Source organism: Pristis pectinata, chromosome 8, assembly GCF_009764475.1.
Source record: "Pristis pectinata isolate sPriPec2 chromosome 8, sPriPec2.1.pri, whole genome shotgun sequence".
Taxonomy (NCBI): domain Eukaryota; kingdom Metazoa; phylum Chordata; class Chondrichthyes; order Rhinopristiformes; family Pristidae; genus Pristis; species Pristis pectinata.
In genome coordinates, this window is record NC_067412.1 from 11,312,695 (window position 1) to 11,337,502 (window position 24,808).

General features: G+C 44.1%; 1 protein-coding gene across 7 annotated transcripts in view; it reads right to left on the reverse strand.

Moving 5' to 3' along the window:
* The window catches only part of septin12 (septin 12), a 353,537-nt gene that overhangs the window by 58,153 nt on the left and 270,576 nt on the right, over window positions 1–24,808 (reverse strand). For all 7 annotated transcript variants that reach the window (XM_052021383.1, XM_052021387.1, XM_052021385.1 and 4 more), the window contains one exon: window positions 17,235–17,363. In XM_052021383.1, the coding sequence (XP_051877343.1) occupies window positions 17,235–17,363 (129 nt within the window). The remainder of the gene's footprint in view (window positions 1–17,234; window positions 17,364–24,808) is intronic.

A 24,808-nucleotide genomic window follows, 5' to 3' on the forward strand; every position in this document is an offset into this window, starting at 1 on the left:
TTGGTCCTTTTGTAGAAATGAAAAACTATTCTGACTTAATATTTGTCATTTGCAGAAGTTAACAACGTGATTTATGGCATTGTTTCATAATAATTCAAGCAAATGTTATCTGCATTGATCACATTTTCTTTTGAACAGGAATGTGATTAGGAAGTTTGTGTTGCAGTTTTACTGAAGTTCTGCAAGTTAATTACTTCATTACACACAATGATATGGGGAAAAACTTGGATTTTATAGGTAGCTTTTACATCCTGATAGTCAATGAAACACTTTTAAAGTGTCCTCACTGTTATAATATGGGTGGCCAAACTATGCACAGCAAGATCCCACAAACAGCACTGTGATAACCGAGCAAATGATCGGTTTCGGACATATTGACCGAGAGAGGATGATTAATTGGAAGGCCACAACAACTCACATTACCAAAGTCACCATCTCTGGTGGCCCCAGTGCATTCTTGAAAATTTGGGCAAATGGTTAATTTTTGCGTTCGGTGAAGTCCGCATGGGAAACAGGGTCAGCGGAATGAAGCGTGCAGTCAGGGCCGGACTCTCAATATTTATCTGATTGCTCTGGTTGGTCACCTTGACCATTCAAACTCTTAGAGTTGTTCCTGTAGAACTCTGACTGCACTTCACTCACAGGTTGTAAAGCACTCTGGGACAACCCAGAAGATGTGAAAAGGAGGAAGGGTAGGGGGAGTGCACCAAAGGTTCACCAGAGTCATTTCTGGAATGCAGGGTTTGTCTTATGATGAGAAGTACACTGGGTCCCTACTCACTTAAGCTGAGGACTGAGAGGAGATCTCATTGAAATGACAACATTCTCCCAGAGGTTAACAGGGTAGATGCAGAGATGATGTTTCTCCTGGCCAGGGTGTCTAGAACCAGGCATCACAATCTCAGGATAAGGGGTGTCATAGAATAAGGGGTTAACCATTCAGGACTGAGAAAAGAATTTACTTCAATTACCTCACCCAGAGAGTGGCGAATCTCCGCAATTCCCTACCCAAGAGGGCTATGGAGGCTTAGGGAACTGAGTATATCCAAGACAGAGGCTGGCACACTTCTAAGATACTCAGAGATAGTACAGGAAAGTAACACTGAGTTAAAGGATTAGCCCTGATCTTATTGAATGGTGGAGCAGGCATCGGGGGCCAAATGGCCCACTCCTGCTCCTGTTTGTTATATTCTAAGTTTTCCGTTCTAAGTCTTCTGGTCACAGAGTGGAAGATAAAACAATGTGCCAGGATGATTTAAAAAAACTGCAAAATTGGTCTACGCTATTACAGCGCCAGTGACCTGGGTTCAATTCCGGCCACTGTCTGTGAGGAGTTTGTACATTCTCCCCGTTTCTACATGGGTTTCCTCTGGGTGCTCCGGTTTCCTCCCACATTCCAAAGACATATGGGTTAGGAAGTTGTGGGCATACTATGTTGGCGCCGGAAGCGTGGCGACACTTGTGGGCTGCCCCCAGAACACTCCACACAAAAAAAGATGCATTTCACTGTGTGTTTTGATGTACATGTGACTAATAAAGGTATCTTCCTACAAACTGATCACGTTGCTTTCTCATCCAATCTGCTGCAGAGTGCTACCTAAAGAATTGCAGCATAATACACAGGCAGGACCAGGAGATGTTTTTAACCTAAAGGACCATTTCAGATAGAACTTGAAACTTTGGACCTTGTCACAGGTCCAAATCCTCCATGAGCTGTTCTGTTGACCCCAATCTTCCCTTGCATTGTAAAATTAGAATGTTACTGCATGACAGCAGCAGTGGTGTGATGGTTAGTGCTCCTGCCCCAGAGCTCCAGACTTGCAGATTCGGTCCTGGTCTTGGGTGCCTTCTGTGCAGAGTTTGCATGTTCTCCCTGTGTGCTCTGATTTCCTCCCATATGTCAAAGATGCACTGATAAGTTAATCAGCTACTGTAAATTACCCCTGGTGTAGATTGGTGGCAGGGGAAGAAGGTGGTGGTGGTGGGGGTTAATGGGGACACAAAAAAAAATTGGAACAGCGTCGACCGGTACTCGATGGTTGGTGCTGATGTCATAAACTGAAGGTCCTGTTGCCATTCTGCACGACTCTTATGAATTGAACTATATTGAAAGATAAACAGGAAGATCGCAGTTGCTGATGCATAACGTTTCCTGGCAGCCCATCTGTCAACTCTAAAGCAGCTTCTTACAGGAACCGAAGCAGTCTGGAACATTCTGAGTGTGGGTACACCTTTAAAAATAAACCTGGCCCACCCCGCCCAAGCTGGTTGGGTTACGTGATTCAACAAAGTGTTGGGTCATTCGCAGGGTGATGGGGGAAGTTTTGCCGCGCTCTCAGCTGAGGCCCGGGCTTCACAAGTTACAAACCTTCCACTCGGCTTGCTTATCTGCTGAGACCCATCAAAGGAAGAGCCGCTGTCACGTCACCCAGTTCGAGGAGCGAGGGCTAGATAAGGTTGCAGTATTGCTGTGGGACGCTGGACAGGATTCCAGGCTTTCCCCTCACACCATCACTCACCCAGTACTGACAGGGCAGCGGGTGGAACTGGGTGATGGAACAATAGCAGTGGTATTCCCTCACCCAAACTTAAACGGTATTGAAATTCCTTTCTGGCACCATGCAGGCTGCAGGATAGGGCGCCAATAATTTAAACAGACAGGCATCCATTATTTAGGTTAAATTACAGCTCCAAACGTGTCCAACGCTCCAATTTGCAGCTGTATAAAAATTGGGTTAGGCCGCACTTGGGAGTATTGTGTGCAGTTCTGGTCGCCCCATTACAGGAAGGCTTTGGAGAGGGTGCAGAAGAGGTTCACCAGGATGCTGCCTGGATTAGAGGGTATGAGCTACAAGGACAGGTTGGTTTGCTTTCTCTGGAGTGTAGGAGGCTGAGGGGAGACCTGATAGAATTATGAGAGGCATAGATAGGGTAGACATTCAGAATCTTTTTCCCAGGGTAGAAACGTCAAACACTGGAGGACATGCATTTAAGGTGAGAGGAGAAAGTTTAAAGACGACGTGCGGGGCAAATGTTTTTTTTTTACACAGAGTGGTCAGGGCCTGGAATGCACTACCAGGGGTGGTAGTGGAAACAGATATGATAAGAGATATTTAAGAAGCTCTTAGATATGCAGCAAATGGAGGGATATGGATCATGTGCAGGCAGAAGGGATGAGTTTAAATTGGCATCATGGTTGGCATTGTGGGCTGAAGGGCCTGTTCCTGTGCTGTACTGTTCTATGTTCTAACTGCAGGGGTTACACAGAGTCACGCAGCACAGAAACAGGCCCTTCAGCCCATCACGTCCTTGGCTGACCTCTGTCCATCTGCACTAATCCCACTTGCCCACATTAGGATCATATCCTTCTATGCCTCAGGAAGTCTTCAGGAAGGACTGAGGACTCCCTAGCAAAGGGAAGGCTGAGAGGATGTCGTCTGATGTGTAGGGATGTCTCCTCCTGTGGGGTGCTCAAAACTGGAGCCCACTGATACTAGACAGACACTGATCAGTCCAGTCAGGAGAGGCACCTTTGCCCAGAGAGCAGCTACACTGCAATGGGACTGGATGAGGTGAAAAGCACGTGTCTTTAGGGGGAGGCTGGAAGGAGGCTGATATAGAGTGTAACCATAGTTACGCAACAACGGAGGTCAAATGGCTGCTTTGCGAGCTCTTTGTTCAATGGAGTTTCACTGTGTCAGGAGCAATTGAGAGGGAAGCTGCTTCTAATCTGTGTGTTGCAGCGCAGCACAGCGCAGCTCTCCGCATCATTGACTGGACAACAGTGCACCAGAAATAAGCAGCGGCAATGGGAAAATGTTTGTTTACTGGGATTCCCTCCAAGTTACTGGTCAGGGTGACCTTGCCTCGCCATTGCTCCCTGAGCCTTTGATGCTACTGTTTACACAGCGACACATCACTGTGACCCACTGGGGGTTGACAAACCCTTCCATCGGAGGGTAGAGTTCAAGTGCACTTCACCGGATGGTCGGTCGGTCGGTCTCTCTCTCTCTCAATTCTCAGGGCACAGAGCTTTATGGGCACAGGGTCAGTGGTGGGATGCCTGCAGTCTCGGTCTGATTAATTGCTGGGCTTGACAGGCAGCTGTCGGCTAAATGTCCCTTCCATCCAACTGGGAACAAGCAGCAAGCACCAGCCCTCTGTGGAGAGGAGATTTACGAGGATGCTGCTGGGACTCGAGGGACTGGGTTATGGAAAGAGGTTGAACAGGTTGAAACATTTTTCTTTGGAGCGTAGGAGAATTAGGGGTGATCTTATAGAGGTGTGCAAAATCACGAGGGGCATAGATAGAACATGAAACATAGAACATTACAGCACAGTACAGGCTCTTCGGCCCACAATGTTGTGCCAATATTTTATCCTGCTCTAAGATGTATCTAACCCTTCCCTCCCACATAGTCCCCCATTTCTCCATCATTCACATGTCTATCTAAGTCTCTTATATGTCCCTAACATATCTGCCCCCACAACCTGTGCAGGCAGTGCATTCCACGCACCCACCACTCTGTGTAAAAAAACTTACCCCTGACATCCCCCTTCTACCTTCCTCCAATCACCTTAAAATTATGTCCCCTCATGTTAGATTGTGCATATTGACTCTGTCTTTTTCCCCAGGGAAAGGAAATCAGGAACTAGAGGGCATAGGTTTAAGGTGAGATGGGAGAAATTCAATAGGAATCTGAGGGGCATCTTTTTTTCACCCAGAGTGATCAGTATTTGGAATGAGCTGCCAGAGGAAGTGGTTGAGGCAGGTACATTAACAACATTTAAAAGGTATTTGGACAGGTACATGGATAGGAAGGGTTTAGAGGGATGTGGGACAAATGCAGGCAAATGGGACCAGCTTAGATGGGAATCTTGGTCGGCGTGGACCAGTTTGATCGAAGCCATGTTGTAAGACTCTATGACTTTGTCCTGTTTTCCGAGGCATGGAGAAGGTGACTCCAGATTGTGGGCACAGGGTCTGGTAACGGGCCCAGCTTAGAGCCCACAGTCCAGGCTTTGACATTTGTGTCTGGTCAACACTCAAAGTTGCCACACATCCATCTATTTCACAGTGAATGAATTGGTTCCGGCTCAAGCGCAACTCATCCCAATTGGCGGCTGCACCAGAGCCTTCACCACAGATGGCACCCCACCTGTGATTTGTTGACATTGTATCCAAAGGGATGGTGTTGATTGGTTACACCAGTGGTGAGCCAAGTAGTGGAAGGTAGAAATCAAACTGCAGGGGTCCTGAGGAGAACCCAGTGGAGGGATGTGGTGGTAGCATCTCCTTCTAGGGCCCTCAATGTCCCAGCATCGAGGGACGGGACAGTTCTCTCTCTCTTCCTCCCAGACAGCCCTCAGGATGACTTGCTTCCACTGAGATTGAGGTGGCTGATGTGTCAGTGCACACCCCCCCCCCCCCCCTTTACTGTACTACAGCCTAAACCTTTGTGCTTAACCCTCTTGAACAGGACTTGACCCCATAACCTTCTAACTCAGAAGCAGGAAAAGCTGCTGCCTGCAGTAAATCTAGTCGATGCATGCTTTTAGTCAGAGGACAGGGAAATATTCCGTGCAGTGTTTTTTATTTCTGCCCTGCCCTCAGAGTAACTCACTTGGTAAGACGGTAATAACTCATTCTGAAAATAAGCCAACCCTTTGACCCTAGAACCAGGCTGATCATTTGGAACTGATGTGCAGGCAGGTAATGATTGGGGCTCCATTCAGTCAGCAAGGTTGACCAAAAGTCCCTATAGAGAAGGTAAAGGAAAGATATGCTGGCCCCGGAAAGGGTCCAGAGGAGGTTCACAAGAATGATCCTGGAAACGAAAGGCTTAATGTATGAGGAGCATTTGATGTCTCTGGGCCTGTACTCGATGGAGTTCAGAAGTGAATGGAGTTCATTGAAACCTATTGAATATTGAAAGGTCTGGATAGAGTAGACATAGAGAGGAGGTCTCCATTAGCAGGAGAGTCTAAGATCAGAGGGCACAGACTCAGAATAAAGAGACATCCCTTTAGGGCTGAGATGAGGAGGAATTTCTTCAGCCAGAGGGTGGTGAATCCGTGGAATTAGCTGCCACAGAGGGCTGTGGAGGCCAAGTCATTGTGTGTACTTAAAGGCAAAGATTGATAGGCTCTTGATTGGTAAAGGGGTTAAGGGTTACAGGCAGAAGGCAGGAGAATAGGGTTGGAAAAAAAGAAATCAGCCATGATTGAATGGTGGAGCAGACTCGATGGGCCAAATGTCCTAATTGTGTTCCTATATCTTATGGTAGACTTTGTGGGGTCTACCATAGTAGAGGTCCAAAAGCAAAATGGCAATAACCAGACCCCCACTCTTCAACCAATATGCACTCCTTCTTAACAAGAGGAGGCAATTTAGCCCATCATGTCTGTTTGAAGAGTCACACAATTAGCCTTTGTGATTTGTAATGAGAGAATTTTAGTAAGGCACTGTAAGTCATCCTGCAATTAAGTTCAAGGGCTTTGCAAACTCTCAATAAACTGACTTACATCACCACAGAAGCTTTTTGAAGATTGAGGGCTTTTATGTGTTATTTTGTGCCTACATGCCAATACTTGCCAAGATACAAGAGGTTTTACAAACACTTTTAAAGGACAATCTGAAATCACCCATCCAACATTTGTTGCACAGGAATTCTCTCTGACAATAACTTTAAAGCAATATTTGCAAAGGGGTCTTCAATCCATAAATAAATTTAACTTTTGCCTCACCACCTAGTTGTCAAATACAGAGTGCTTTGTACAATGTGAGGATTCACACCCACTCTCCTAACAGTGGCATTGCACCAGTATGAAAGGCACATCTGTTTAGATACCCGCAGATTCTGCAGGCTGTTAAAACTGACCATGCCGGCGCCACTGAATCAAAATAATTGAACAGGTTGCCTTATCTCAAGTCAGTTATGGTTTCACAGCTTTCCGGTCGATGCAAGGCATGTGTAAGCTGAAGCAGATTTCACGTTGCACCTTGCAACATCTCCACTGTGTGAAAGGGGAAATCTTCTTTCAGAATCTGATCAGCAGCCATGCTGACAGGGGGCTCACCCTTCAACTGCACGTTGAGTGCACAACGCTGCAAGTACTTCCCCACATCTGCATGAGGGAGAGGAGCTTCATGGCAGTATTAGTGAGAGGTCTCAAATCCAGAATTCCAACCTCTCAATAAGCTGGTGAGGCTGGGGATAAGGAAGATTTTGAAAACAGAACATAGAACACTACAGCACAGTGCAGGCCCTTTGGCCCACAATGTTGCCTTGACATTTTTGTTATGCTGGGGCATTGAGGATTAATACAGCAGGGCAGAGAGATGGAATTAAGGTGTAGATGGGCTATAATCTATATAAATGGCAGAACATGTATAACAATTCCATTCCATCACCTGTTCTTGTCCCAATTCTCCCCCCCCCAAAAAAATAGAATATTAATTTGTATTGCATTACTATCAGATAACATAAAGGAAGTAAACTGGATGAAGCAAATATAACAATGCGAGAGCTACAAGTGTGGCCCACGATGGCAAATAAGAGCAAAAAGTAGAAAAGTCCCAAAGTGCTGTATAGCCTTCTCTATTTCTGTGTTTGAAGACAAAGAGCATTAGTTGTCTGCCTTCAATGATAGGTAGTATGTAATAGTGGTTTGGTTTTACTGAAATTATGAAAGCAGAACTGGCCTAGGAATTGGCTTATTACCAATTGCGAAGTATTTTAAATCTTAACTTTTTAATTCTTGTTAGTCTGTTCATAAATTGGTTGGTGGAACCAGTATAGTTGGGTACATGAGGGCTGGCGTTGACATAGAGGGCTAAACTGTGTTCAGTTCTATAGGAAGGATGTGGAAGCTTTAGAGAGGGTGCAGAGGAGATTTACCAGGATGTTGCCTGGATTGGAGAGCATGTCTTATGAGGACAGGTTGAGCGAGCTAGGGTTTTTCTCTTTGGAGAGGAGGAGGATGAGAGGTGACTTGATAGAGGTGTACAAGACGAATAAAAGACATAGATCGAGTGGACAGTCAGAGACTTTTTCCCCAGTGTGACAATGGCTAACACAAGGGGACATAATTTTAATTTTTAAGGTAATTGGAGGAAGGTATAAGGGGGATACCAGGGGTAAGTTTTTTTTATATATACACAGTGAGTGGTGGGTGCATGGAACGCACTGCTGGCAGAGGTTGTGGGGGCAGATACATTAGGGACATTTAAGAGACTCTTAGATGGACACATGAATGATAGACAAATAGGGGGCTATGTGGGAGGGAAGGGTTAGATAGATCTTAGAGCAGGATAAAATGTCAGCACAACATTGTGGGCCGAAGGGCCTGTACTGTGCTGTAGTGTTCTATGTTCTATTTAAATTTTTTTTAAATTTTATTTACAGCGTGGTAACAGGCCCTTCTGGCCCAACGAGTCCACGCTGCCCATTTTAAACCCCAAATTAACCTACCCGTACGTCTTTAGAATGTGGCAGGAAACTGGAGCACCCGGTGGAAACCCACGCAGACACAGGAGAACATACAAACTCCTTACAGACAGTGACAGGAATCCAACCCCAATCGTTGGCGCTGTAATAGCATCGTGCTAACTGCTACACTACCGTGCAAAGGGTCTGTTTCTGTGCTCTATAAATCTATGAAAGATCTGATCAAAATTCAACCAAATTAGGCTTGACACTAATTTATATTGCTTCTATTCCTGTAAAAACAGGGTCATTTGTCATATTTAAACATATTTTCGTTTCAGTCATTGAGTAACTTAAACACATAACTGTTTAGACATTTTGCAAATTTCTAGTCAGAGTTCTGGTAATAGTTTACTTACTGTAAACTGAGCAAATGCATCAGATTCAGAGGTGGGTGCCCTTAGGGACCAGTAGAGGACTACCTCCAGGCTTTGGTGAAGTAAAAGTTACACTTCTTTATCGATTCAATACCCTTTTGTGAATATTGCCTAAAAGTTATTCTTCCCTTTGGTTTCATCTCCAATTCCTCCTCTGAACCCTAGTTCCCTCTTCATATATTGAATAGAAATCCAGCATTTTTCCCTCAGTCATACCTACTTTTGGAATCCAGTCAATCAAGAGAGATGAGGAAGGGTCAGGAGAGTGCACAGGGTGAAAGTGAATGCGAATGCGAGTGCAGCTTGAGAGGTCTACTCCTGCTTCTACGTCTTATGTTGTTAACCTTTATTCATTATTTTCAATACTTGATTAGATCATTTAGGTAAGAGAAAGAAATTTACTTCAATTTGAGAATATAGTTTTAAACTAATGAATTCAGAAAGATTTTTAGCCACTTTATTGTTTGGTATGCCCCGTGCTGCATTAGGGAAGGTCTGCAGACTGTCAACTCCGAGACTGATTTTCTGTTTCAAGGGAATGCCTGCCCTTTTTGAATGGGATCTCGGTGAACATCAGCTCTGCGGCAAAGTTACTGCACCTGAACAGTATTTGTGTAGTTAGGCACCGGGCCAGGAAGAGCCATTTCAGGAGTGATACAACCAGGACCAGGTGAACCCAACACTTGGCTGACACTGAATAAAATTCAGTTGACAAAGGCAAGCACCCAGCTCTTGGCCTTTGCCGTCAATGCATTATCAAATGGCTTGCAATAATGTACCAACCACTAGGGTGGGTTCATCCAATAACAAAGTGCCCTGCACCTCCAACTGAATCATTCTCATCCAGAAATTGAAATATTCTCTTTACTCTTTTACACGGTAGCATAGTGGTTAGCCTAATGCTTTACAGCGCCAGCGACCCGGGTTCAAATCCGGCCACTGTCTGTAAGGAGTTTGTACGTTCTCCCCGTGTCTCTGTGGGTTTCCTCCGGGTGCTCCGGTTTCCTCCCACATTCCAAAGACGTATAGGTTAGGAAGTTATGGGCATGCTATGTTGGCACCGGAAGCATGGCGACACTTGCGGGCTGCCCCCCAAATAAAAATCACTACGCAAAAGATGTATTTCACTGTGTGTTTCGATGTACATGTGACTAATAAAGATATCTTATCTTATAGTTTGTATATAGCTACAGGAGATGGAGTTCAGCCAGTTCAAGATTAGAATCTCAACGCCTCGAGATAGAATGTTCACTGAGATTAATTAAATGGATTAGTGTTAAAGGCTTCAATGAGACTTGAACCTCTGACAAGTGGACATGGAGCAAGTGTTTGCCTAATTTCATTGTCACAGTACTCTGAACTTCATTAGTATTAATGCAAGTAATTGCAGGATTACAGATTACTAATAGTTTGTCATCTAGTTCAGTGAATGCAAATATTTACTTAGCTATGATTATATATTTCCCTTTGTGGCTCAAGATCAAAGGATCAGCTGTAGAAATCAGAAAACTTTGGGGGAAGAAAGAAAATAAAGGGCTTGGATACATAAGAGATTAAATGAACAGGATTTCAAACTGATAATCTAGTGACTGCAAGCAGATGATGGGTATTAATCTCGAGCATCACTTTAGTCTAACACATTGTTTATACTGGCATTCTTTGTCCATATTCACTTTACCCTTGTTGTTGGGAGGTGTCATATGATAAGAATTAGTGAAGACAGGCCTATGTTGTGCTAGCAAGCTATGCACTTCTAACGGTCTTTCAATTGCGTCAGAGAATTATCTAACTCAACAGGAGGCCGTTCAGCCCATCACACCATTGGTAGAGTCAACCGTTTAACCCAAATCCCCTGCTCCCTCCCCATAGACCATATTGGTGCAATTCTCTTAACGTTACCAACTACTGAATCTAACTCTATTGTTGATCAAAGCAACCCACTGAGTGCAAAAATACTTCTCACATTCTTTGGTTACTCACCTTAAATGTGCCCCATAGTTACTTACCCTACTGCCACTGGAAACAGTTTTCTCCTATATTTGTCCAATCATTCATGAACTTGAACACCTTTAGAATTTGACTCGTTACTCATGCTTATCCGAGAACAGTATGTGCAGAAAGGTCTGTACGGACAGCAGGAGTTGTAGACAGAATCATACAAACACTCAGATATCACTGTCTACAATTGACACCATCTCCAAGTGATAAAGGACAAGAACCCATAGGCTGTCTGTTTTGCAGTTGTGTCTCAGGAGCTGACGATCTCCCACATGTAAATACAAGCGCTTCCCTAACCACAAGGCCAGTCAGATTAGATGCCATAAAGCGTGAAACTCATCTCAGCGTCACAGCTTTTGATTGCAGTGATTAAGTTAACAGTGAATGCAGACAACAAGAGCTGGAACGATTTGCCATTGAGCACTGCTGAATTGTGAAAAGCACACAGGTTCTGAAATTCCACATGGAATGTATGTCCTGGGAGAGAGAGAATCCTGACAAGGACTGTCAAAGCAGCTGTTGACTCTGTGTTCTTGGAAAGTTACATTCATCTCCTTTCACAGTTATGGCAGTCAGTCATCGACTCCCTGAAGAAACTCTGAGCCATAGACTATGGAATGTTGTGCTAAGACCAAGAATTCTTTCCTTGGTTTACAACGGGAGTAAATGGTGAAATACTCTTTCCATTTGCCTGGGTGAATGCAGGTCTATCAATGCCCAAGAACCTCGACACCATCCAGGACAAACAGCCCTCTTGATTGGCCCCACATCCACTGCCCAGAACAACCATCTTCCCCTAGGAGGGACTTGACCCAAAAGGCTAACTGTCCATTTCCCTCCACAGATGCTGCCTGACCTGCTGAGTGCCCCCAGCAGTTATCTTTTGCTCCAGATTCCAGTATCTGCAGTCCATTGTGTATCCATTCCTTCCCTTACTATGACTGCAGTGTGTATTATTTTCAAGTATGATTACAGCAAAGATTCTTCAACTGCACCCCAAACCCAGAATTTCTACAATCCAGGACAGGGGGCGCAAGCTCAAGTAAATACTCCTACACACATACACACACCCATCCACCCCATTCTGGACCATTGTTGTTATTGGGTCTAAATCCTGGAACTCCCTTCAGAACAGCCCTGCAAGAGTGCCTTCACAAAAAGATACTGCAGTTGTTCAAGATGGGAGCTCACCACCAGCTTCTCAAGGGCAATTGGTGATCAGCAATAAATGCTGGCCTCACCACTGATGCCCACCTCCCACGACTCTGTGAAAAAAATTGGGTGGAGACACAAAAGGCGGCTGATACCGGAATCTGAAGCAATAAACAATCCACTGGAGGAACTCAGCAGGTCGAACAGCATCTATGGGAAGAAAGGAATTGTCGACATTTCGGGTCAAAACCCTGCATCAGGAATGAGAATAGAGGGGAGATAGCCAGTATAAAGAGGGAACAGGGGAGTGGTGGACAGGGGCCAGTAGGTGATTGGTGGAGCGAGGATAGGTGAAGGATGACAAGCAGATTTGTTTCCTTGCTACTGGTTTAGGATGCATCACAGCATTTCTCTGTTGGCAGATTTGCAAAAGCATTCAGGGATGGGTGTTCTTGGACAGGTGAGAACTGAGAAGTGGTGCTGATGGTTACAGAAGTTTGCTTCAAAATTCAGTGGGAGCTCATGGGTCTTCCCTTGTGGGTCCTCATTGTGAGACTGGCAGAGGATCTGGAAAACTTCAATAAATAACATTGTCACAAGAGATTCATTAAGTCAGCGTGAGGAACTACATTGAAAGGCTGTGACGTGCTTGCTTTTCCTCCAAGAAAACTGAGGGCATGCTAGGCTCATCCAGAAGATTAAGATGCATGGGATCCACGGTGACTTGGTCATTTGGATTCAGAATCGGCTTGCCCGTAGAAGACAAAGAATAGTGGTCAATGGGACTTATTCTGGCTGGAGGTCCGTGACTAGTGGTGTTCTGGAAGGATCGGTACCGTGACCTCTGCTGTTTGTGATATACAGTATATAAATGACTTGGATGAAAACATGGATCGGTTGCAGACAATACAAAGATTGGTGGCGTTGTGAAGAAGTGTAGAAGGTTGCCAAAGGATACAGCGGGATATAGATCAGTTGCAGATATGGTCAGAGAAGTGGCAAGATGGGAGTTTAATCCGGCCAAGTGTGAGGTGTTGCACTTTGGGAGATCAAATGTAAAGGGACAGTATGCAGTTAATAGCAGGACCCTCAACGGTGTTGAGGGATCTTGAGCCCCAAGTCCATAGCTCTCTGAAAGTTGCTGCACAGGTTTTTAGGGTGGTAAAGAAGGTGTATGGCATGCTTGCTTTTATAATCAAGGCACTGAGTTCAAGAGTCGGGAAGTTACATTGCAGTTTTATAAAACTCTTGAGGCCGCATCTGAGGTACTGCATTCAATTCTGGTTGCCCCATTTATAGGAATGGAGGCTTTGGAGAGGGTGCAGAAGAAGTTTACTAGTTTGCTGCCTGGATTTGAGAGCATGTGCTGTGGGCAGAGGTTAGACAAACTTGTTTTTATTTTCTCTCTGAAGCATAAAAGGCTGAGGGGAGACCTGATAGAAGTTTATAAGATTATGGAAGGCATAGATAGAGTAGACAGCCAGTATCTTTTTCCCATGGTCGAAATGTCTAATACTAGAGGGCATGCATTTACGGTAAAGGGGGGTAAGTTCAAAGGAGATGGTCAGGGCCAGTATTTTTTTTAATATATACACACACAGAGTGGTGGGTGCCTGGAATGTGCTGCCAGGGGTGGTGGTGGAGGCATATATGATAGAGATGTTTAAGAGGCTCTTAGATAGGCAAATGAATATGCAGAGAATGGAGGAATATGGATATTGTGTAGGCAGAAGGGATAAGATAAGATTTCTTTGTTAGTCACATGTACATCGAAACACAACAAAATGCATCTTTTGCGTAGAGTGTTCTGGGGGCAGCCCGCGAGTGTCACCACGCTTCCGGCGCCAACATAGCATGCCTACAACTTCTAATCCATAGGTCTTTGGAATGTGGGAAGAAACCGGAGCATCCGGAGGAAACCCACGCAAAGACGGGGAGAACGTACAAACTCCTTACAGACAGCGGCCAGAATTGAACCCGGATCGCTGGCGCTGTAATAGTGTTACACTAGCCGCTAGTTTAGTTAGGTGTTTAATTACTAGTTTATTTAGTTTGGCACAACATCGTGGGCCAAAGGGCCTGTTCCTGTATGGTTCGATGTTATAGGTTCTAGCTTTCTCTATCTGACTATGGCCAAGTTTGAAAAAGTGGCCCACAACAAGTCTGCAATCTTGCCCTCGCTGACCCCATTCCACTCCATTTATCCAGGAAATTGGTCCAGTTCCTGACTGTGCCACACACCCTGGGTGAACACCGGGAATGCTAACAGACTTGGCTCTGAGTGCTCACAAACCATGCACCATATTGGATTTTTCCTCACCTGCTATCTCCTGAGAAATGGGCACTCTGAGGTTGAATTTCTTGGCCAAACAATGAGTGAAAGCCAAGTACCCTGTAATATGACTGGACTGGTTACAAGGAGCCAATGTAAAGCAGAAATCAGACCATTTTAAGAACCTAATTTGGCTGTGTTTAAAAATTTCTACTCTATGTGTGGGATGTCAAGGGATGACCTATTAGTCTGACGTCAGTGGTGGGAAAATTATTGGAGTCTATCCTCAAGGAGGAGGTTACCGAATACCTAGAGGCGCAAGGCAAGATAGGACCTAGTCAACATGGTTTTGTGAAGGGGAGGTCCTGTCTGACCAACCTATTGGAGTTTTTTGAAGAAATCACAGGTAGGGTGGATAAGGGAGAGGCGGTAGATGTTGTGTATTTAGACTTTCAAAAGGCCTTTGATAAGGTGCCTCACAAGAGACTGATTAATAAGATGAGAGGTCATGGAATTATGGGCAGGGTAGCAAAATGGGTGGAGAATTGGCTGGTTGGCAGGAAGCAAAGGGTGGAAATAAAAGGATCTCGTTCTGGTTGGTTACCGGTTACTAGTGGTGTGCCGCAAGGGTCGGTGTTGGGGCCTCTCCTTTTTACCTTGTACATCAATGATTTGGATGATGGAATAAATGGTTGTGTGGCTAAGTTTGCGGATGACACCAAGATAAGTGGAGGAGTAGGGAGCATAGAGGAAATAGAAAGAATGCAGAGGGACCTAGACAGTTTAGGAGAATGGGCAAGAAAATGGCAGATGAGATTCAATGTTGAGAAATGTGCAGTTGTACACTTTGGAAGTAGAAATAAGCGGGTAGATTATTATCTAGAAGGAGAGAAGATTGATAGTGCGGTAGTACAAAGGGACTTGGGGGTACTTATACAAGATACCTTAAAAGTTAACCACCAGGTTGGATCGGTGGTTAAGAAAGCGAATGCTATGTTGGCATTCATCTCGAGAGGTATAGTGTATAAAAGTAAGGAAGTGTTGATGAGGCTCTACGGGGCGCTAGTGAGGCCTCATTTGGAATACTGTGCGCAGTTTTGGGCCCCGCATCTTAGGAAGGATGTGCTGACGTTGGAGAGGGTTCAGAGGAGATTTACGAGAATGATTCCAGGAATGAAAGGGCTTAAGTACGATGAGCGTTTGTCGGCTCTTGGACTGTACTCGCTGGAGTACAGAAGGATGAGAGGGGACCTCGTAGCGACATTTAAAATGTTGACAGGTAAGGATAGAGTAGATGTGGCTAGGCTGTTTCCCTTGGTGGGCGTGTCCAGGACCAGAGGGCACAATCTTAGAATTAGAGGGTACAGTTTCAAGACAGAGATGAGGAGAAGTTTCTTTACCCAGAGGGTGGTGAAATTGTGGAACTCCTTGCCACGCACAGCAGTGGAGGCCAGATCAGTGGGGGTGTTCAAGGAGGAGATAGACAGATATCTAAATAGTCAGGGTATCAAGGGATATGGGGATAAGGCTGGCAAATGGGATTAGAATAGTTTTTTTTTTCTCTCTCTTTTTTTCCCACCCCATTTCTTTTTCCCTTTTCCTTGGAGCAGACTCGATGGGCCGAATGGCCTGCTTCTGCTCCCTTATCTTGTGATCTTGTGATCTTAACACCTCCTTTGGGCCATTAGATATTCAAAAGCATTCTCTAACCTTACAAAGGAGAGTCACATTTTAAGAACAATTTAATTGATTAAACGTTTTACCGATGTCACTGTTGGGAAGAGAACACTTTGCTATTTTGGCAACCTATGTCAGCACTCAACATTCCCGGGTCAGGGGAAGCTTTCTTTGCTCTGATCCTGAATCCCAGCCTCAGGGCAGGTGTCTCTGGAAACAGCCGGATTTACTTTCTCTCAATGCTTCTCACACCAGTGATTACAAAGCATAACTGGATGAGATTTAGTACCAATTTGCAATGATTTTTAACCTCTAAATCTGAGCCCGAAGGCCAAACAACACAACCTACAGAAAAGAGATTTCATCAGTAGACAGGGGACTGGAGGTTATGGATGTGGAACCACTGATGTGAAAAACAAAGGGTATCCACTGTTGGGAACTGTGTGATGTGACTCAGCTGATGAGTGGGCCATTTCTGCCAATGCTCGAAGCAATGCAAGATCTTGGTAGCCCTGCATCATTCCCCTCTCCTGCTTCTGACCACATCACTTCCCCTCCTTCCCCCCAACCACTCTTCTTTCAGTGCTCTCCTCACCTTGACTTTGATCCTCACCCACTTCCATGTCTGTCATCCCTCTCACTCTCTGCAAGTAAATCCTGGTGTCATTTGCACCATTAGGTCTGGGCATTACGCTGGAACATGCTGCTATCCCAGGAAGACACTCAAACAGCTGGGAATCGGGCATTGCGGAGAAACTCTGGCTTGACGGTGCAAATTGAGCAAACAAAAACTGCGATAAATTAATGCAGTAAACAAAAGCACATCTAACATTCTTAGCTTTGTATTATTCTTTTCCTGAAACTTATTATAAATAAATGCTGCATATCCAAAAATATGTTTCCTTAGATATTAATATGGGTGCAAATGCATCCACACATCCAACTGCCCTGCCAGTTAAATATTTACAGAAATTCTGTATGTAGCCCCAAAAAAACTGTAAATAAAAGACATTAATACAGCAGTGTCTGACATCCGGTATTTGTCCTTTTTATTTTGAAAAGACTAAGGCCCTTTGTTAAAACACTGGAGGGGAACTTGATATGAGCATGTTGGTTTTTGTATGGAAAATGTCCAGTTCCACGCTGTCAGTGTAGCACCGGAACTCTGGAACACTACTGTAATTAATGGGGAGCTCCTGGACTGTAAGGTAGAGCACTGGGAGGCTGGACACACCAATCATATTGTAATTTGCTTCCAGTTAAACTTACTGTGACTAATAGCTTGGAGTTCCACGGTTCTGGGGATTCTCTCCACGTAGTTGGGCGTGCAGGACTTCCGGCTGACTTTTGACTTGAACAAGGTGTTCACCAAGGTCGACTTTCCGAGCCCACTTTCACCTGAGTGAGAAGGGAAACCAACACCTCAGCAAGAGCAGCAATTCTACTTGTCTATGGAGCACCAGAAAGCTTTCGTTTGTAAAAGCCGAGCAAAGCAACAAGGAGAACCACTTTAGCAACCTGATCCTAACTGTGACTTAATAATGATCAAATACCTTCCAAACCATTTACTTAACAGATACAATCTAGTTTTGGTTTAGCAAAGCAACAACCAAAGGTTATTTTTCAATCTTGCATGGCCATTTTTCCCTCTGGATACAAACTCTCCATAAATGCTTAACAAAATAGTTTATAAAAAATATTTATACGTATGGTGTCCCAATCTTTCAGCTTCCGCTCCCCCCCCCCCCACCAGACTATTCTGGGAGGAGTAAATTCTGAGCATCGTGGATGGCGTCTTGCAGTTCAAAACAACCTGGTCACCGGGTTGGACTGCAAGATCCCTGGAAAACTCACCATTTATCACTGGAGTGATGGAGGACAACTCCATCTCCCTGATCACAGCTGTGTCCTTGGGTGTGGGGATAACTGGAGGGATTGGATTATCTATGGTAAAAAAAATTCAGGGGGGTGGGGGGTGGAAATCACCTCCGTGCACTCTGTTGAAGAGCAGCGTTGACGAGGGTTATGGGATTCTCTTGACTGATGGAGCAGGCTTAACTCCTGCCCCTTTCATTTGTTCTTCTGTCTCTTAGAACAAAAGAGGAGGGTTAGTCAGCGACCCTGCTCCAAGCCTCTTCTTCTAGGTTGGAATGCTTGGAATGCCCAAAATTAAAAAACTCATTTTATAAGGTTTCTTCTTTATTTGTCACATGTACATCAAAACACACAGTGAAATGCGTAGAGTGTTCTGGGGGCAGCCTGCAAGTGTCGCCACGCTTCCAGTGGCGACATAGCATGCCCACAATTTCCTAACCTGTACGTCTTTGGAATGTGGGAGGAAACCAGAGCACCCAGAGGAAACCCACACAGACACGGGGAGAACGTACAAACTCCTTACAGACAGCGGCCGGAATTGAACCCAGGTCACTGGTGCTGTAATAGCATTACGCTAACTGCTACACTACCGTGCCTGCCCCTTTGTACATGAAGAATGACTCTACAATGGAAGCGGAGGGTAGTTGGCTCCCATAAAATTGGAGCCTAATTAGAATTAACACCATCCAGTTAACATAAGTAACTCTATTATTAAGTTGCTTACAGTCAAAAATGCTCCCTCACACAGTCTTGGTAGCACTTGGGGAAAAAAGTGTCCACACAACCAATGGATATAGTACTGTACTAGCTAAAACGCTGGGTTAACAATCAGAGTTCTAAACCATTTATCCAGAGACCCAAGTTTGAGTCCAACCATGGCCCCTGTTTATATTCAAGTAAAAGCCCACCTGATCCATAATCCCCTTCACAGAAAGAAGTCTGCCACCCTTTCCGGCCTTGTCCACATTGACTCTTAACTGCTTTCTTAATCAAGGGGTAATTTGAGGGTGGACAGTAAATGTTAACATCGTCAGTAATGCCACATGAATGAATAAATTGAAAAGAATCCTTTTCCTTGTGCTTTTTTTTTTAAAAACAACTTCATCATTGCCAACTCAGTTGGGACTCCTGGAGTGTGAGATTTAAATACAACAGTTGATAGATTTTGCTAATCACTAAACTTTCCAGCTTCTTTACGATCCAACAAATCTGGATTTTTTTTTTCTCTTGCATAAGGGATAGATTCATTCCTCATTGCCAGACACCATGTAACTGCAAAGTCAATGCTGCTGTTTGGATCGGGAGGACACAGGACTGGGCTTTAAGTCATTTGATAACCTCTCCATATTCCCATTTTGATCATTCTGTGCAGTTATACAGGCAGCTGATCTCCCATTTAAATACAGCATTGCATTGCAATACAGCCATGGTGCCAAAAGAAAGATTCCAAATATAAATCTGCAAATAAATGCCAAAAAATGTCAATTTCTCTCTAAAATATGAATGTGAATTTATCCAGCAAATAGCAATCTTCCATAATTCACTTAAACATTAGATATAAAACAGGAAGAGTGGACTACACCTCCCTAACCCTTATCCATATGTTTAATAGAAGCCAACGATAAAATCATAGCTGATTGTGTTCACTTTCCCACCTAATTCCATATTCCTCAATTACCTTAGTGCCAAAAGTACCGATTCATCCCAAATGTATTGATAATGACTGGTCATCCACAGCCCTCTGGAGCAGTGAATTCTGAGATGCGTGACCTTCTGGGTAAAGTTGAGCTAGTCTTTGAGAGTCCAATGATCTTCATTTATCTTTTTAATGTTATAAATTCACATTGAGTTGGTTAAATTTTTGTGCCCATGATGCATCTTACAATGGGGAACTGAAATTATGTCAAAATTACCTTTCAACAAACCTTGTGCTTTCACGTGGGTTTATGAGTTTGGTTTCATTAGATCGATTGGTTAAGGAACTAATAAATCTGCCTCCTGTAATTTGTGCAAAAACTTGTCACTCCTCCTTTACTTAACCTCTGACCAGCCCCAAGCCTGCAATTTGATTTTACCTGGTGTCTAGGTTTGCAAAGGGGTCTCAGATACTTCTTTTTGTTGAGATTCTGGTTGAACTCCTTGTTTCTGGACACTTAGTTGACTTTTCATAATATACCCTGCTGACTCTCCTGCTGGCAAAGGACTCCTGAAATCCCATCAAGTATTTCTTCAAACAAATTAGTCCCTAATAGGCTGAAATATTGTGAACTGCACTGTCAGCTTAATAGAAGCTGACAATAGGTTCACTGTGTTGATGAAATGGGGAAGAAGACAGTCACAAGAGTGGTAAATCATTGTGTTTACCGTAATTTGCTGAACTTCTCAAGACCTCTAATGGATTTGGTCAGGGAAAGGTCAAAGCTCTGGCAATGTTTTTAGTAGATGGCAAGCATTCAGGCTCCCAGTTAGTGCTGGTGGTAGTGCAGAGAGAACAATCTTGTTGCCAGGAAGAGCAAACCCAGTACATGTCCTAACTTCCTGTGAAATTTTACACAACTAATGTGGGAACTATCTCACCATCATCAAACAAGCAACTCAAAAAAGGCCAAAGGGAAATTTATCAATGACAGCATGTAGACTTAATGCATTATTAAACACTGTTTATATAATTCAGCCCAGTGAGCTGAAAGGCTTTGCTTTATATAAAACAGGCTACATTACCAACTAGCTTACGAAAATTTCAATGAGAATGTGTGGTGCATTGCAATGGTGAAAATTAATTTGTTGTACTGGATTAAGGCTAAGCCTGTTGCTTAAATAAGCTGTTTACTGCCCTGCCCCATCCCCACATTTTCAACAGAAAATATGCTGAAGCATTCATTATACCATTGTCTGCCACATCACAACACTAATATCTGGTCACTAGCTTTAAAAATTACAGTTCCCCTTTGCAAAGACAGGGTGCCTGAGGTTGCGAAAGGCACAATAACATCCCTTCTTGGCGGCCTTGATGAACTTGCAACCTTGTTATGAAAATTAGGAAGCTATATTAAGGTTTCAGAAGCCGTCGCAGTCAACAATTCAGAGGAATTAAATTTGCCAAAAAATTTCACTTTATTTTGTTATTTTGGGGATATGGATCATGTGCAGGCAGAAGGGATATGTTTAATTTGGCATCATGCTTGGTACAGACATCAGAATAAGGTTTATTATCACTGACATATGTCGTGAAATTTGTTGTTTTGCGGCAGCAGTACATTGCAAGACATAAAAATGACTATAAGTTACAAAAATAAATAAATAGTGCAAAAGAGGACTAAAGAGGTAGTGTTCAGGGACCATTCAGAAATCTGATGGTGAAGGGGAAGAAGCTGTTCCTGAAATGTTGAGTGTGGGTCTTCAGGCTAATGTACCTCTTCCCTGATGGTAGTAATGTGAAGAGGGCATGTACCAGATGGTGAGGGTCCTTAATGATGGATGCCACCTTCTTCAGGCACCACCTCTTGAGGATGTCCTCGATGGTGGGGAGGGTTGTGCCTGTGATGGAGCTGGCTGAGTCTACAACCCTCTGCAGCCTCTTTTGATCCTGTGCATTGGAGCCTCCATTCCAGGCTGTGATGCAACCAGTCAGAATGCTCTCCACCATACATCTGTAGAAATTTGCAAGAGTCTTTGGTAACATACCAAATCTCCTCAAACTCCTAATGAAGTAGAGCCACTGGTACGCCTTCTTCGTGATTGCGTCAATATGTTGGGTCCAAAATAGATCCTCCGAAATGCTGATGCCCAGGAACTTGAAGCTGCTCACTCTTTCCACCAGTGACCCTTCAATGAGGACTGGTGTGTGTTCTCCTGAATTCCCCTTCCTGAAGTCCACAATCAATTCCTTGGTCTGACGTTGAGTGCAAGATTGTTGTTGCAACACCACTCAACCAACTGATCTATCTCACTCCTGTACGCCTCCTCGTCACCTTCTGATGCCTCATTGTCATTTTGGGATATGGATCGCGCGCAGGCAGAAGGGATATGTTTAATTTGGCATCATGCTTGGCACAGGCATTGTGGGCCGAAGGGCTAATTTCTGTGCTGTACTGTTCTATATTCTATATAACCATGGCTAAAAACATAGCACTGAGCTGCACTGGCTGATCTTTGTTCTGCCTGTTCACCACACAGCAAAGCCCATTTCTCAGCTAATGGAAGATAGATGATTAGAAAAAGATTTGGATTCATATAGTACCTTTTGCAACACAAGATAAGATACTTATTTATTAGTCACATGTGCATTGAAACACAGTGAAATGCATCTTTTTGCGTTACTGAGAATGTGCTGGGGCCAGCCCACAAGTGTTGACACTCTTCCTGCTCCAATATAGTATGCCCACAGCTCCCAACCTGTATGTCATTTTGGAATGTGGGAGGAAACCGGAGCACCCGGAGGAAGCCCACGCAGACATGGGGAGAACTTACAAACTCCTTACAGGCAGCGGCGGGAATTGAACCTGGGTCGCTGGCGCTGTGATAGCATTATGCTTACCGCTATGCTACCATGCCGCCCAGGGATTATAGTCACATCCCCCGGGGTTATAGTCACTCCTATAATGTATGAAACGCAGCAGCCAATTTGCACACAGTCTATATTTATCCTTCAGTCAAAAGTTCTATAGTCTTTACTGTTGACACTGGGACACCAAGAAAATAGTGCCATGAGTTTTTTTTTAATGTCTTCGTCAGAGAGCAAAACAGCTTTAATATCTCACCTGGGAGTTAGTACCAGTGACAGTGTTGCACTCCTACACTACCTCACTTCACCTAGATTTCTGTGTTCAAATTTCTAGAGCAAGACCTTAATCCACAATCCTCCAATTCAGAGGGAGGAACACCACCCTTGATCCATTGCTGATGCAGGTATTGCAATAATATATTGAAAATTGTAATACATTTTCACAAAAATCACATTTGTCCTGTGATCAAAATAATATAAACTCTGATTCAGCTCATCTCTCCTACATTATATAATTTTTAAATCAAACACACCTCCTTATGATTGAGGAAGCCATTCAACCCATTTAGCCTATGCTGGCTCACAGGAAAATACCATTCCCTACTAATTTTCCCCAAGGATTAGTGTAAATGGGTGCTTGATGGTTGGTGTGGACTCAATGGGCCTGTTTTCATTCTGTACGACTCAAACAATGAGCCACATGAAATAAAGGCCTGCAATTCTATAACATGATTCATAATTATAGAATGTGCCAAAACATATTACAGTCAATGAAGTACTTTTGAAGAGTGGTCTCCTTGTTTTGTGAGAAGCAGAGTTCAAACAACTGAATGTCCAGTTTTAAATAGCATCATAAACGAAGAGGAAGTGAGAGATAACTGGAGAGAAGTTCCAGAACTGAGGGTCTAGGTAGCTGAAGTGACTATGACTGGTGGAATGATTAAGATGGGGTTGCCTGAGAGAAGCCCACAGATATCTTGGAAAGTTGTAGCCCTGGAGCAGATTACGAAGGCAGCCAGAGGTAGGGCCGGGGAGGATCCAAGAACAGGAATGAGAATGTTAAAGCTGAGCCACTGTCAGAGTGAAAACCAGTGAAGATCACTGAGGGTAATGGGCGAACGTGACTTTGCCAGTCGAGATTTGAATGATCTCAGGTTTACAGTTGCCGGTGACATAAGACTGCGGACGCTGGAAGCTGGAGCAACAAACAATCCACTGGAGGGTCAAGCAGCATCTGTGGGGGGGGTGGGGAGAAAGGGAATGCAGGGTTTCAACCCTAACATCAATAATTCCTCCTCCTTCCCCACCCCCCCCCCCCCCCCCCCACAGACCCTGCTCGACATGCTGAGTTCCTCCAGTATATTGTTTGTTGCTTATAATTGATGGTAGACAGTCAGCCAGGAGAGCAGTGGTCAAGACAAAGTGTGGCCATGCAGAGTGGGGCATAGTTACATGCTTGGAGATAGGTACGAACATCAAATATCTGTAAAATGATCTTTTATCCAATTTATTTTGTTGAAGCTTCCTATGTACAAACGGCTGTCATTTCCATTACCACAACTGCACCGCAGAAGTAGTTCATTGGCTGTGAAACACTAGGATGTCATAAGGACACAAAAGCCACACATTTATCTTCTGTCCCGAAGCCAGAAATGCTTCTGACTCAATATTGTTAAAGGTTTATCTTCCATGGACAGGTCAGCCTTGCTGTCTTGGATCCTTTGTTGAGATGTTCCCCGAGTTAAAGTCGGAGTCTTATCCACACACATACAGTTTTCCCACAGAGTGACAGACAAAGGAACAATTGTGGGCACACAAAGCAGCCAGCATATCTCTCCTATTTACAATTAAGTTGCCAGTTTAAACTGTGTTTTCAGGCTAATCATGAAAAGTCAAGCAAAGCTTGCAATATGCTGTGCAAACGTCGCAGAGGTACTTGCAGAGAATGTAACCACGACAAATCACAGCCACAACCTGATCATGCAAGCTACCACACACAGGATGATGTGCAAAGTTACACACTGAATTTTGGAACGGTTGTCACGGAGGCTTCATGGGCAGTGGGGGGAGGAGGAAAAGAGTCACAGATTAGGGTCCTCCCTGTCAATGTAACACTAAATAGCTGGGAAGTGTGTAGAAACCCCAGGAAGCATTTGACTAAGGAAAACTAATGCCACATTAATGCAAATAGAAGAACATGGCTGGTGTTAAACACGCCAAAGGTGATTTTTTTTTGTATTATATACAATAGTACTTAGAACATACATGCCAGACCAGTACAGCACAGGAACAGGCCCTTCAGCCTATGATGTTGTGTAGAAGTAATTAAACTAATGATGCCTAATTAAACTAATCCCTTCTGCTGCACGTGGCCCATATCCCTCCAGTCTCTGCATACTCATGTGCCCATCTAAGACCCTTTTAAAATGCCTCTATCACATCATCCTCTACCACCACCCTGGCA